A 14,379-nucleotide genomic window follows, 5' to 3' on the forward strand; every position below is an offset into this window, starting at 1 on the left:
AGGATGGTGAAAAAATAAAAGAAACCAATCAGAATGATGAAGACTACATCACTCACTGTGGGGACATGATTATGGTTGCTAAAAAAAATGTTAGTGGAAGTATAACAGACTTGAAAAACCATAAGGTATCCAAACATGCAACAAAATAATTAATAGACTAAAATGTATAGAAGGGAATTCAGAACCTTACAAACACTGAAAGTAATCACTTTATCTAATCTTCTAATGTTACATGCAAAGACTGTGGTCTTACAATTAGGAAAATGAACAGCAATAAACAAAGAGGAAGTGAAAAAGGAATAGCACTGTCCAAAATAAGTCCAAAATGAAAAACTACAAGCTAAATAGTTCAAATCATCCATATGACAGAGATCCTTTTATTTTCTTAAATTAAAAGCCAAAAGTTACCTGTAGTATCTCTGCTAAATCTTCATTCCCATTGTCTATTGAAATATCAAACGCAGTTTTACAAAATTTACTTTGCGTGTGTACATCAGCACCGTATTTGATTAAGAGTTCCACCACCTCTTGATGATTGTGTTCTGTGGCCCAATGTAGAGCTGTCATCTTCAACATGTCCTTTGCATTGACATCAGCGCCATGCTATACAAATATTTCAAAATAAGAAATTTCTAAAATACGAAATATAAAGAAGTCCTGATATGAAAATACTAGCCACTGTGCTTTAAACCAAGAATCTGCTACTAATATGACCAACTCTCTATTTTTGTGTGTTGAATAATCTACACATTCCAGGAATCACCACACATCTGTCACGTAATCAGTTTCCTATCATGTTGGCTTTCCTAATTGCATTCCTTCTAATTTCTTAGGAGTACAGCAATTATTTTTTCAGTCATCCAGCCATGAGTATGAAGGGCTAGAATGGCATAAGGTGTGAAGGAAAACTATGAACATTCCTCCAAAACCCTCCAGCGCCTTATTTACACAAAAATATCCCTTGCTTTCAAAACCAGTGCAATATAATGAATTAATAGGGAGCTATCAAGAGATACACTATCCATTATGGTCGTCACTAGACACATGTAGTCGAATACAGATATGCTGTGCATGTAAATACACACTGGAATTCAAAGACCTCACACCAAAAAAAGGATGTAAAACATCTCAATAATTTTTAAATTGATTTCATGTTGAAATTATAATATTTTATATATACCGAGTTAAGTAAAATATAATATTAAAATTATTTTGTTTTTACTTTTTTAATGTAGCTAATAGAAAATTTGGAATTACACGTGATTTGTACTCGTGGCTTATATTGTATGTTTTTTGGATAAGTTGATCTAGAGGCCAGAATAAAAAGAATTAAGAATATCTAAATCTATCACTCTCTGTTTCAGAATTTTCTCTTTGGCATTTAGATGATTAAAGAAAAAGCCCTGCCTGTATTATTTGTTTGTTAATTATTCAAGCCTAACATTCCCTTCCATGTGCGCTTTAAATGTGTTGAGTAAGACAAAGCTGTAGTCCCTCACCACAGCAAAGATCAAGATCTAAGAAATCAATTGTCTGACTTAACTAAAAACATACAATGAGGAAGTTTTTCCCCCCCACAAAATAACACTTAAAGATAATTTTCATTCAAATGAATGCTTACACACAAAAAATGAGATAACATGGGGGAAAAAAGTAGACATGCAATAAAACTGAGACAGGCTGGGACCTGGGCCCCTTTGCTGCAGGGCTTGCACCTGGACAAACATCTCCTCCAGCAATAGAATACAAAGAAACTAATATAAGGGACTAAAAATAACTGCGTGCATGTGCAGTTGGGCAAATTATGAACAATAAGATACAAAAAGACCAAAACCCAACTGCCACTTCTGAGGTGTTGGGAGCAAAAGCAGGGCACTGCATACAGCACCACTAAGGGGGTGGGCAGACCACCCAAGCCACCCCTTCCATATGACCCCTGGACTGGCCCCTACCCTCACAGCATTTAAGGGACCAGCTCCTCCCCCGTCAGGGAGCAAGCAAGGGAACCTGTTACTTGTTTTCGCTCCCTAGTGCTACAGCACGAGTCCTAATAAAGCCTTGCCCGAATTACTTGTCTGGCCTCTTATCAATTTCTATTGATTAAGGAGTCCAAGAACCCTGTCAGTAACAAAACTAGTTCCCTTCTCCCTCTTATAAAACCACTATGGTTTTATAGCCTCTGGGGTCTTACTTTCAAAAGCAAAGCGCAAAAAGAGAACACATACCTTAAGCAAAACCTCCACTATGCTGGCATGGCCCTCAGAAGCTGCCATATGCAGCGGCGTTCGGTCCACTTTGGTTCTGGCATCCCTACTTACACCAGCTCGGAGTAGTACTTCTGTGGTGGAATAATGTCCGTACTGTGCTGCCAGATGAAGTGGAGAAGTTCCAAGCTACACCACGAGAAAAAAAATCCACATCTATAGTCATTTTTAAATACACTTCTATTTCTATCTTCTACTTTATATATTCTGTTTACAGAGCAAACAGATTCTCTTTATATCAAATGTTTACATAGTAACTCAAAACTGAAAAGGAACAGTCTCTCCATAGGGGTCTTCAAGAATTCCCATTCATTTCTCAGTGAGGAAGAAATGACAATATTTCATTTAATTCAAACTTGCTTTCTTTATTTTGTTATCAGATAGTCTAAACAAAATTAATTTCATCAGGAATTAGACATAATTAGGGTCTGAGAAATTTTTGAGCATTAGAACGTTTTCCTCACACCATTCACACAAAACTTTTCATCTATGAAATTCATATCAAATAAATGTAACAGTGTACATTTTTACATTAAACTGTTTCTAGGACTTAAAAATAAATTAATTAAAGCACCTCAGTGATCTTTTTAAAGGAGTTCATATAGTCATTTTTCAAGGAAAAAATCTGATGTGAAGTGCACTTGCCAAAGGTGAGTTAAGACGGAACCAAAACATACAGCAGAAACTAACACAGCATTGTAAATCAACTATACTCCAATAAAAATTTAAAAAAGGAACCAAAAGAGAGCCCAGTTCTCCTGAAATTGGTTCCACGTGGCCTAGTCATGCTACATTCAAAATATACAGGAGAAGTACATGCTAAAATGTGAAGAAGAGCCTTATCAGAGGTATAATTTTTAATAGGTGAAAATTAGAATTACATCACATGCATTTAGAAGCACAAAAAGTCCCTACAACTCTCTGATTACCAAGGCACTCATGTTCTAAAGAACCAAGATAGTTCACCAGAACATGCAATTTGCTAAGACCACTACTGTAATAATAGCAACTAAGGTTTTTATTTAAGCACTTTCCATAGCAAGCACTATTCTAAGACCTTTACACCTACTGCCTCATTTAATCTCCTCAAAACACAGCTACTATTACTATCCTCATTTGGCAGTAAAAGAAACTAAGGCATGACCAGGGGATAAGGGGGGGATAAATTGGGAGATTGGGATTGACATATACACACTACCATATATAAGACAGATAACTAATAAGAACCTGCTGTATAGCATAGGGAACTCTACTCAATACTCTGTAATGGCCTATATGGGAAAAGAATCTTAAAAAAAAAAAAAGAGTGGATATATGTGTAACTGATTAACTTTGCTGTATACCTGAAACTAACATAACAATGTAAATCAACTATACTCTAATAAAAATTTTCAAAAATTTAAAAAAAACAAATAAGGCATAAAGAGGTTACTAATTTGCCTGAAGTCACACAAGTAAGAGTCATAATACAAAGCTAGGTATGTGCTCTCAATATATGTTAAAAATGGAAATCATTTACCCTGGGAATAATTATTTTATTACTATTAAAAGCCTTGTATTTTTAAGGGACGGTCATTCCAGCAGATTAAAGAAGATTCTTAAACAATCCTTTCTTTCTCCATGCTCTATTGTATTTTTCTAAAACTGGCCCTTTCTATACTCTTAAATTCTAATATTTAATGAAATATCTCCGTAGCCTATTTAGCAACCATGAGTTCTGCTCAGTGTGATATAATGGTTTCTTTTGTAATTTTTTCTTCTCGAGACCTTACCTTTTTGGTTGATGATACAAAATATATATATATGTACATATATGTAGTTTGAAGGAGGAAAATAAGGTAAATACCATCACAGTCTAGAAATAAAACATTACCAGCAATTTAGAATCTTCCCACATGCCACTCCCTAATAAACCCTTCCCTCAACCCCTGAGGTAATTACTAGTCTGAATTTTGTAATAAACATTGCTTTACTTTGCTTTTTTTAAATTACTATGTATCCCTAAATAATATACTTTGGTTTTGCCTGCTCTGAACTTTACTTAAATAGAATCACATTGCATGTATTTCTCTTGAGACTTGCCTTCTTTGGCTTAATATCATAAGATTCACCCATGTTGATGAATACAAGTATAGTTCACTGATTTTTCTCTGCTCTATGATTTCTACCAAATGAATAAGCCAAAATCAATTTAACCAATCCACTGCTGAGCATTAAGGTTTCCAGTTTTTTATTATGAATAATGCTGCTACTAAAAACAGTCTTATACATGTCTCAAGTACATGAGCAAGAACTTCCCTTGGAAATATTCTTAGAAGTTCAATAGCTATGCCAGAGGGTATGTACACATTCAAATCTACTAGGTACTGCCAAACTGTCCTCCAAAATGTTTCTATCAATTTATGCATCTCCTCACCAACGGTTGGTACTGCAAGACTTTTTTGTTTAGTTTTTGCTTATCTGATGGATAAGCAATAGTATTTCATGATTTTACTTTGCATTTGCCCAATCATTAATGTAGCTGAGCATCTTTTCATGTTTATTGGTCATTCAAACATTCTCTTTAGTAAAGTACCATATCAAGTCATTTGCCCTATCTTCTTCGTCTTGTTTTTCATCGCTGTCATGGGAATCCCTATGTATTATGGACATTAATCTTTCTTAAGATTTTTTTGTCTTTTTTTTTCAGGGTTTATAGATATTTTTTTAATTGAAGTATAACTGATTTACAATATTATATTAGTTTCAGGTGTACAGCATAGTGATTCAGTATTTTTATAGATTATACTCCATTAAAAGTCATTACAAAATAATGGCTACAATTCCCTGTGCTGTACAATATATCTTTATTGCATATCTATTTTATACATGGTAGTTTATATCTCTTAATCCTATACCCTATTTCGTCCTTCCCCACTTTACTCTCCCCACCAGTAACCACTAGTTTGTTTTCTGTATCTGTGAGTCCAGTTTCTGTTTTGCTATACACATTTGTTTATTTTTTAGATTCCACAAATAAGTGGTATCATACAGTATTTGTCTTTCTCTGACTTATTTCATTAGGCATAATACTCTCCAGATCCATCCACATTGCTGCAAATGGCAGAATTTCATTCTTTTTTATGGCTGAGTAATAGTCCACTGTACATATACATACCACATCTTCTTTATCCATTTGCCTGTTGATGGACACTTGGGTTGCTTTCATATCTTGACTATTGTAAACAGTACTGCTATGAACATTGGGGTGCATGTATCTCTTCGAGTTAGAGTTTTCATTTTTTCCAGATATATACCCTGGAGTGGAATTGCTAGATCATATGGTAGTTCTATTTTTAGTTCTTTGTGGAACCTCCACACTGTTTTCCATAGTGGCTGCACCAATTTACATTCCCACCAACAGTGCACGAGGATTCCCTTTTCTCCATATCCTTGCCAACATTTATTTGTAGACTTTTTGATGATAGCCATTCTGACAGGTGTGAGGTGATATCTCACTGGTATTTTGAAAGCTCTTTTTGTCTTGATGTACTACAGGATCACTATGATGAGTCTAGATATAGATTATTTTTATTGATCCTGCTGGAGATTTTCTGGGCTACTTGAATCTGTGAGCTGCCATCTTTCATCAGCCTTGGGAAAGCTAAACTATTATCTTCTAAAATTATTTCATCCCTATTTTCACTCTCCTTGTGGATTTATGATTAGACATATGTTAGACTTTCTCATACACTAGCCTTCATGACTCCTGACATCTTTTACATTTTTTTGTTTTTCTCTGCACCACATTCTGAATGATTTTTTTTTTGTTTTTCAGTTTACTAATTTTCTCTTCAGCTATTCCTAATCTGCTATTAAAATCTTATCTAAAGTCCTTATAGGTCTGCTTATGTTTTCAGTTGTTCCAGTGGCTTACTGTCCAAGCTGCCTTGTGTCCTTGTGTGTTCAGTTTTTGTTGGTTTTTTTTTTTGTTTGGCCGCACCACGCAGCATGCGAGATCTTAATTACCCGACCACAGATCAAACCCGCACCCCCTGCAGTGGAAGCATGGAGTCTTAACCACTGGACTGCCAGGGAAGTCCCAGTGTTCAGTTATTTTTGACTGTTCATTTTCCTTGGAATTTCATTTGTGGATATGAAGCGTGGGATGAATGCAGGTTCCTCCAAAAAGGATATTCATTTGCTTGTGTCAGGAACCAAGGGTAACCTCTAGTCCAAAGATAATTTTAAATTCATTCTTCAGTTCAGAGTTTTGCAGAATACATAAGTATTTATGAGTTAAGGCCACAAATGTGTGCAAAGGATGGCTTTTGACTCCAAATTCTCGTCAACAAAATTCTTCCTCTCTCCATTTGGTACCTTAGTTCAAGCCAGTTCATTTGCCTTGCAGTACCCTAACAACAGGGGCAGGGGCAGGATCAGGTAGGAGGAGGGAGGGGGTATTTCTGGTTTACCCTTACAATGAAGGTACATCTCTTTAGGATTCCAGTATTATGGGGAAAGGATCTCTAGGAGACTTCCCTCTATGAGCAGTCTCAGGTCTTTATCTTAAGTAACCTGTGCCAGGGAAGTAGAAAACCAACTGGCAAATTTACTGAGTTAGCAAATGTTCTAAGGGTGAAATTTCTCTGGGTTATGGCCTTTGCTTAGTTTTTCAGGTTGATAATCCCTTACTTTCTTTCTAACTCATCAGTGCCCTTAAGATTTTTTTTTTTAATATACTCAGTCAAAAAATCTTTATCTTTTAAAGACAGATGCTGAAATCTATGGATGAAACAAAATGGTTCCTGAAATTTACTTTAAAATAATACTAAACAAAGAAAGTAAATGGGGTTATAGAGGAAATAAGATTCACTTGATTTGATAATTTTTGAAGGGTATACAGGGGTTGATTTATGTTTGAAATTTTCCATAATAAAGAATATTGTTTTGAATGAAAAATTAAAAAGAACATGGAACAAGTAAGCTAAAAACAACAAAATCAAAACTCTGGGGCTTCCCTGGTGGCACAGTGGTTGAGAATCTGCCTGCTAATGCAGGGGACACGGGTTCGAGCCCTGGTCTGGGAAGATCCCACATGCCACGGAGCAACTGGGGCCCGTGAGCCACAACTGCTGAGCCTGCGCGTCTGGAGCCTGTGCTCCACAACAAGAGAGGCCACGATACTGAGAGGCCCGCGCACCGCGATGAAGAGTGGCCCCCGCTTGCCGCAGCTAGAGGAAGCCCTCGCACAGAAACGAAGACCCAACACAGCCCAAAAATAAATAAATAAATAAATAAATAAATAATAATTAAAGGTGCTAAAAAAAATAAATAAATAAATGTATTAAAAAAAAAAAACCTCTGGAATTTTTAGTTGTTACCAGTGGGAGAGTTAATCCAGATTCCTAACCCTCCATATTCCCAAGAATATCCCTTTTGATTTACCTGCAGAATTAAATAGAGTTATGGTTTCTGTCTTCTTCACAATTGCCTTCTGTAATTACTAAGAACTCTTCCCTTTCCTTTCTTCCTTCTGGGTGATGTTTGCAATAGTTTTACAAGTATCAATTGAAATGCAAACATTTTTCCTTTTTTAGAATCAATTATAACATTAACACCAAATTTGTTTTTTCTGAATTATAAATTCTACCTGTGCTATTTATAAGGCCTTTAAATTAAATCCCAAGCAGCTACATTTTACATTCATCCTACATTACTGAACTCCGTAATTTAAAGAAAAACCCATGTGTAGACAGAATATTTGGATAAGGTTGTCTATATAAAAAAAATTATATGAACCATTCTCTTTAAAAGCAAGCTATAATTCTAAAATTGCAAACAAATTTGCAAAAAAATTAAATTTTCACCACTTATAAACACAATACTGACTAAACTTTTAACTGGAAAAACTCAAAAATGAGAGGAAGAAGAAGAAGAAGGAGATGAAGGAGGAGGAGGGGGGGAGGGGGAGGAGGAGGGGGAGGAGGAAGGGGAGGAGGAAGGGGAGGAGGAGGAGAAAACAAAAAACAAAAAAACCCCACAACATTAAAATCATTCTTTACCCAGTCTGTAGTAAAAGGAGCTCCATTAGCCATCAAAATACGAACTTCATCATCTTGACCTGCTCGAGCCGCTTCTAAAAGCTTCTTTCCCAAATCTACCAGGGACATCTAAACAAAACATAGATGAATTTAACATCTCCATTTATACATTATGACATAACTTCTTTCCCTTCTGTCTTTACTAATAAGTCAGTTCTCAATTAGACCTTCAAAAGGTTGTGATATAGTTCCTCTGAAACTACAGATCATACAAAAGCAATTTTTATTTGAATTTTGGGAACAGATTTTTCTTTCTTATCAAATTTTTAGCTAGGATAATAAAATTAATTTGAATTCTCCGAACATAGCTGGTAAAAAATAGAAGAGGTAAGTGGCAAAGAAAGCTTGTCTAAAATTTAAAACTAGCAACAAACTGTTTTCACTGGAGGAGTTGCAGCAATAAAGTTTTCTCACAAATGTAAATAGAAATAAGGTAAATATATTACCCTCTTTAAGTGGTACAAAATTTAAAATAAATCTGCCATAACTTTTTTTAGCAACAGTGAATGTGCTCAGAATTTGAAAATAAGTATTGTCAACCCTCGTACAGGCAATGTGCATGTAAGTTCTTTCAGAAAAAGGCACAATTCAGGGCTTCCCTGGTGGTGCAGTGGTTAAGAATCCACCTGCCAATGCAGGGGACATGGGTTCGAGCCCTGGTCCAGGAAGACCGCACGTGCCGCAGAGCAACTAAGCCCATGCACCACAACTACTGAGCCTGCGCTCTAGTGCCCGCAAGCCACAACTACTGAGCCTGCGTGCTACAACTATTGAAGCCTGCATGCCGAGAGCCTGTGCTCCGCAACAAGAGAAGCCACCGCAATGAGAAGCCCATGCACCGCAATGAAGACCCAATGCAGACAAATAAATAAATAAAATTAATTTATTAAAAAAAAAGGCACAATTCACATTCAATGAAAATAATGAAAAGAGAGTCTAACAGTATTATCAATAGAGTGTGTGTCTCACTAAGAACCTATAAAGTAAGTATGCCCCACATCCTGAATACAAGATACCTGAAAATGTCACAGCCTAGGGTGGGGGTGTGTGTGTGTATGTGTGTTTGTGTCATCTTGAATAAGAAATATTGAAATATGTGTTAGGGAAAGATCATGTCAGGAGTACCTAGGGGAAGAAAGATTTGAAAGTATCAGAAATGCTCAAATTCAAAAGATGACACTTCTAGAAGAAGAAAGTTCCCAAATCCAGAAAGACTATTCAATGATGTTATATGTATCTGGAGGAAAGGCAAACAGGTAGAATTTGAAGGTTGTGGGGATGGGAAGATATGGAACCCCTGAAATTTACACAAGAAAAAATGTGCCTAGGGTATGAATTTGTCTCAAAAAGTGAATACTCTTTGAGTTGAGGGGAAATAAATTATAAGAGAGGAACGTCAGGTTGATTAGTATATCCCAATCTGGTATGAACAGGAATTACTCAGGAAAGAAGGGAAAGGAGTATGTGTGTGAGAAGAATGTTGACAGAGCTTGGAGAGGTTATTTATACCAGAAAGGAACAGAATGCATCACATAATTAGAGGTGTTAGGAAATCTAAAAGGGTTGATTAAACGTTGATTTAAAAATGTCCCCAGGGGCTTCCCTGGTGGCGCAGTGGTTGAGAGTCTGTCTGCCAATGCAGGGGACACGGGTTCGAGCCCTGGTCTGGGAAGATCCCACATGCCGCGGAGCAACTGGGCCCGTGAGCCACAATTACTGAGCCTGCGCGTCTGGAGCCTGTGCTCCGCAACAAGAGAGGCCACGATAGTGAGAGGCCCGCGCACTGCGATGAAGAGTGGCCCCCGCTTGCCACAACTAGAGAAGGCCCTCGCACAGAAACGAAGACCCAACGCAGCCATAAATTAATTAATTAATTAATTTAAAAAAAAAAAGGAGAAAAACTCTGGCATCTGGTTGCCTAGGTTTAAAAAAAATAAAAAAAATTAAAAAATTAAAAAATTAAAAAATTTAAAAAAAAAATAAAAATGTCCCCAAAAGAACACAAGTTTGTGCTTAAATTATTGTATTTTTTAGTAGATTTCATAACACAGAAATAACCAAACATAAAAAGAGTGACCAGGAGCAGATGTTAATACTGGGAGGCTCACACATGATTAGGTGAGATGTACATGTCCAAAACAGGCATTTGTCACCAGACAGTAAAGAATTTTTTATAGTTGTTCTCTTTGTAAGAATAGAAATATTCATAATATATCCTAGAGTGAAGAATACGAAAAACAACCACATGCACTTGTGGGTTTTATGTGGGGGGTCTTTTATGCCTTTTTGTGACATTCACGACATTTTCACCCTTGAATGTCTGATTTCCTTTCCTTTTTCCTCCCATTCTCTCATTCATACATTGGTGGAGTCACTGGAACCCAAAATATTCCTTAATCCCACTAAAAGCACTAAAATCAAGCGATTACTGTTCTTTAATGAAGGATTTTTCCTAGGGAATATGTACCAGCTGGATATGAATTAATAGCATATTCAATAGGCAAAGAATCTGAAATAATAACGTTCTACTAAAGGCAGGATAAGGTAAAAAAAAAACTGATCTCTCTTCTACAGAAATACAGTAAAATCTAAACTGGCCATACTAACAAAGACCGTGTTCTATAGTCTGGATGACCAAAATTTAATATTAACCTGGTTTTACATGAAGTAAGTCTTTCCCCCAAATACACATTTTTAAATATGTCTTACACAGTAATATAAAATCAATCTGCATTCATTCAGCATACATACTGCCAGATGGTTTAAATATCTGGATATCTTTTATGAAGTGGTGGTTTAGGGCTTTACCTCATTCTTCAGAAATTGGATGGTCTGCCTTTTTCTTAGTGATTTGTAAGCATTCTATATACATTCTGTATATGAGTGCTTCGTCAGATATAATATGTATTATAAATATCTCCTTCTAGAACCCTGATTTCTTGACTCCACATCCCATGTTCTTTCCTTGATATCACATACTATCTTGTACAAGTAAATAACTGTCATCTCATAAAAATACAAATAAAATAATCAAACTAAAATCAAAGATAGCACAAAAATGAATGTAAGAAACATTGAAATATTATTTAAAAGGTCTGATTCGAAAAGAGAAAAAAAAAAACCCACCAAGCACCCAACAGATCAATAGTCAAAGGGCAGACCACACACTTTCTAAAAGAGAAAATAGAAATAATTCACAAGAGTAAATATGTTCAGTATCACTGATGCTCAAAAAATGTGAAGTAAATAATTTTTAAAGTCAATTTGCAATATTTAACAGGTTATAAAAAAATGTAACTTTTGTTAAATATTAGCCTAATCCTAATGACCTAATAAATGATCCCAGTTCTGAAGACCTATCCTAAAGGAAAAATGAAAATATACTGAAACGGATAAAAAATATGTATGTGTGTATGTTTTCATAACGTGAACAAACTAAAGGTAGGAAAACAGTTAAACTGTGGAACCTAACAGAATAGGATGCAGTAATTTAAAATAATAGTTTTGAAGTTATATAATAATATTAAAAAGTTATGCCATGTTGAGTGAAAAGATAAGACACAAAACTAATTTTTGAATGTCAAAATATACATATACAGAACAAAATACTGAAAATATTAACAGTTGTTAGGGTGGTATGATTATGGGAAAATTTGCCTCCATTTCACAAAGTTTCTGTAATATCTTCCAAATTTGACAATGGGGTTTTTTTAAGGGACAAATTGTGTGACTGTTAACTAAGTAAATGCGGACATTAAACAAAGTTATATACTACTGACTTACTAAACAGAAAGAGTGGAAAAAATAAAGAATATGGAGGCTACTAGGGACCTAAAATAGCAAACATATTGATCTGCTTATAAGAACTGCAACAAAACAATGATTCATTTGAACAAATCAACTTCTTACATAATTCTGCAATTTTCTTAACTATTTAAAACATCATATTTAAGGACCTAGGATGCTTAAGTTACTGTGGTTTTGAAATTCCGTGAGCAATACAGGTGTGTAGATTAATGTAGCTAGATACTTTTAAATTGGTGGTTCTCAATGGTAGCAGCACTGCCCCCTAGAGGACCCTTTGGATTTGTAGAGAGGCATTTTAGGGATTACTGGGAGGAGGGATGGGATGAATACTTTATCAGCAATTAAAAGGCAAGTGCCAGAGATACTAGAGGTCCAGCAATGCAGGAAACAATCCGGTATGGCAAAGAATTGTCACATGTCTTGTTGACTTTCAAAGGTCCCACTGAATATATCTAAGACTAGAACTTAACTAATATGTAAACAAAACGAATTTTCCCACAGTATTAATGCACCCCAAATTTTCTAGACTGCAACGATGCATCTCTTTGTTTTATTCAGAACTTTACTAAGAGTTTTCCACCATTTCGGAAAATCATGTCACCAATGCCAATGTCACTTGGGTATCTGAATCACCAATATGTATTATAATCAGCTTTCACAGCTACCACATTCACAGTGATTCATAGTCATTCTATGTACAGGCGCAAGCATTTGACTACCTCTTGTTTCATCTAGTGTAGTCTGCTCCAGTACTTATATATTGAAATACACATTTTATTATAAATTGCTTTCCTTCTACTTCTCCTTTACATTAAAATTAGGGCATCATAATGATTTTTTGAAGTTGTGCAGCTAGATAATATTAACTATGATTTTCATTTCAAGTTAGTAAAATGGGCAATACAAAATACTCATTATAAAGGAGAGCAATGGATGTAATAATATTGAATATCAATGGAAGAAAATACATGTGAGATCAAGTAAGACCAAAATCAAAGATTGTTCTAATTTTCTTGTCAAGAAATTTAGTGAACGTTACAATGACAAAAATACCAAAATGTAGCAATTTCACTCCTGATTCTCACTGGACAGGAACATGCACATCATAGTAGAGTAATTCTGACCCTTAGAGGAACTCAATTGAGTTATGACAACAAAATTGACCAAGGGGACCATAGTTCCATGTCGAGCCCTCAGTTTACTTAGTTCGGTACCTCTATATTAAATCCTCAGAGATAAAGTGTTGGATTTACATAAGATCAGTTAAAGGCTTAGCAGAAAAGGTTGCTTTTTTTTTTTTTGGTGTGGCAAATAACTTTTCCACAAGCATATGGAGAAGCCTAATTAAATTCAATAAATTTTAAAGAATGTTTAAAATACTTACTGAAAATATATTGTGTGTATGGTACTGAATGCCATTTAGTTTAATACTCCATTCTTCTTGAGAAGAAATCCAAAAAACTCCCACTAATAAATTCCACCTTGAATATCTTTACTACTTCTAAAAAAGCTTATCATATAACCTGATATAAACCATTTTTAACTCCAATTAAAATGTATTTTAATAAGATCTATAGGGGAACTTCAAGCTGTCTATAAACTTGCTACTTTTGCTCAAAAGTACATGCTGAGAGGGCCATCTAGTGGTAACAGGAACTACTACCAATAATTACATTTGTAAAGTTTAAAGTCTATTTTGTTTTGATTTTCTATAATTCATAGTTCGAAGAGCTATTGTAAGAATTATAGCATCTATTGGACATGAAAACTCTCTCTAAGACTACAAAGTACTAGTTCTATGTGAATTGTTATTAGCACTCAAAAAAAGAATATGAATAAAAACACTTAGAAAATGTAAGCCTACTGTATAACATACTTAATGATAAACTTTGTCTCACTAAAAATTTTAGAATAGGACTTCCCTGGTGGCGCAGTGGTTAAGAATCTGCCTGCCAACGCAGGGGACACGGGTTCAGTCCCTGGTCCGGGAAGATCCCACATGCTGCAGAGCAACTAAGCGCATGTGCCACAACTACTGAGCCTGCGCTCTAGAGCCCACGAGCCACAACTACCAAGCCTGCGCGCCACAACTACTGAGCCCACGCACTGCACCTACTGAAGCCCGCATGCTCTAGGGCCCCGTGTGCTGCAACTACTGAGCCCACGTGCTGCAACAACTGAAGCCCTCGCACCCTAGAGCCCACACGCCGCAAAAAGAGAAGCCA

At 35.7% G+C, this 14,379-nt stretch overlaps 1 protein-coding gene across 8 annotated transcripts in view; it reads right to left on the bottom strand.

Moving 5' to 3' along the window:
* GABPB1 (GA binding protein transcription factor subunit beta 1) overlaps positions 1–14,379 on the bottom strand; it is a gene marked incomplete at its 5' end in the record, with an annotated part of 68,491 nt that overhangs the window by 21,935 nt on the left and 32,177 nt on the right. For all 8 annotated transcript variants that reach the window (XM_082387969.1, XM_082387973.1, XM_082387975.1 and 5 more), the window contains 3 exons: positions 409–603; positions 2,226–2,393; positions 8,309–8,416. In XM_082387969.1, the coding sequence (XP_082244095.1) occupies positions 409–603; positions 2,226–2,393; positions 8,309–8,416 (471 nt within the window). Of the gene's footprint in view, positions 1–408; positions 604–2,225; positions 2,394–8,308; positions 8,417–14,379 lie in introns of those variants that run through there.

This window comes from Balaenoptera borealis (assembly GCF_965194805.1).
Source record: "Balaenoptera borealis genome assembly, chromosome: 3".
Taxonomy (NCBI): domain Eukaryota; kingdom Metazoa; phylum Chordata; class Mammalia; order Artiodactyla; family Balaenopteridae; genus Balaenoptera; species Balaenoptera borealis.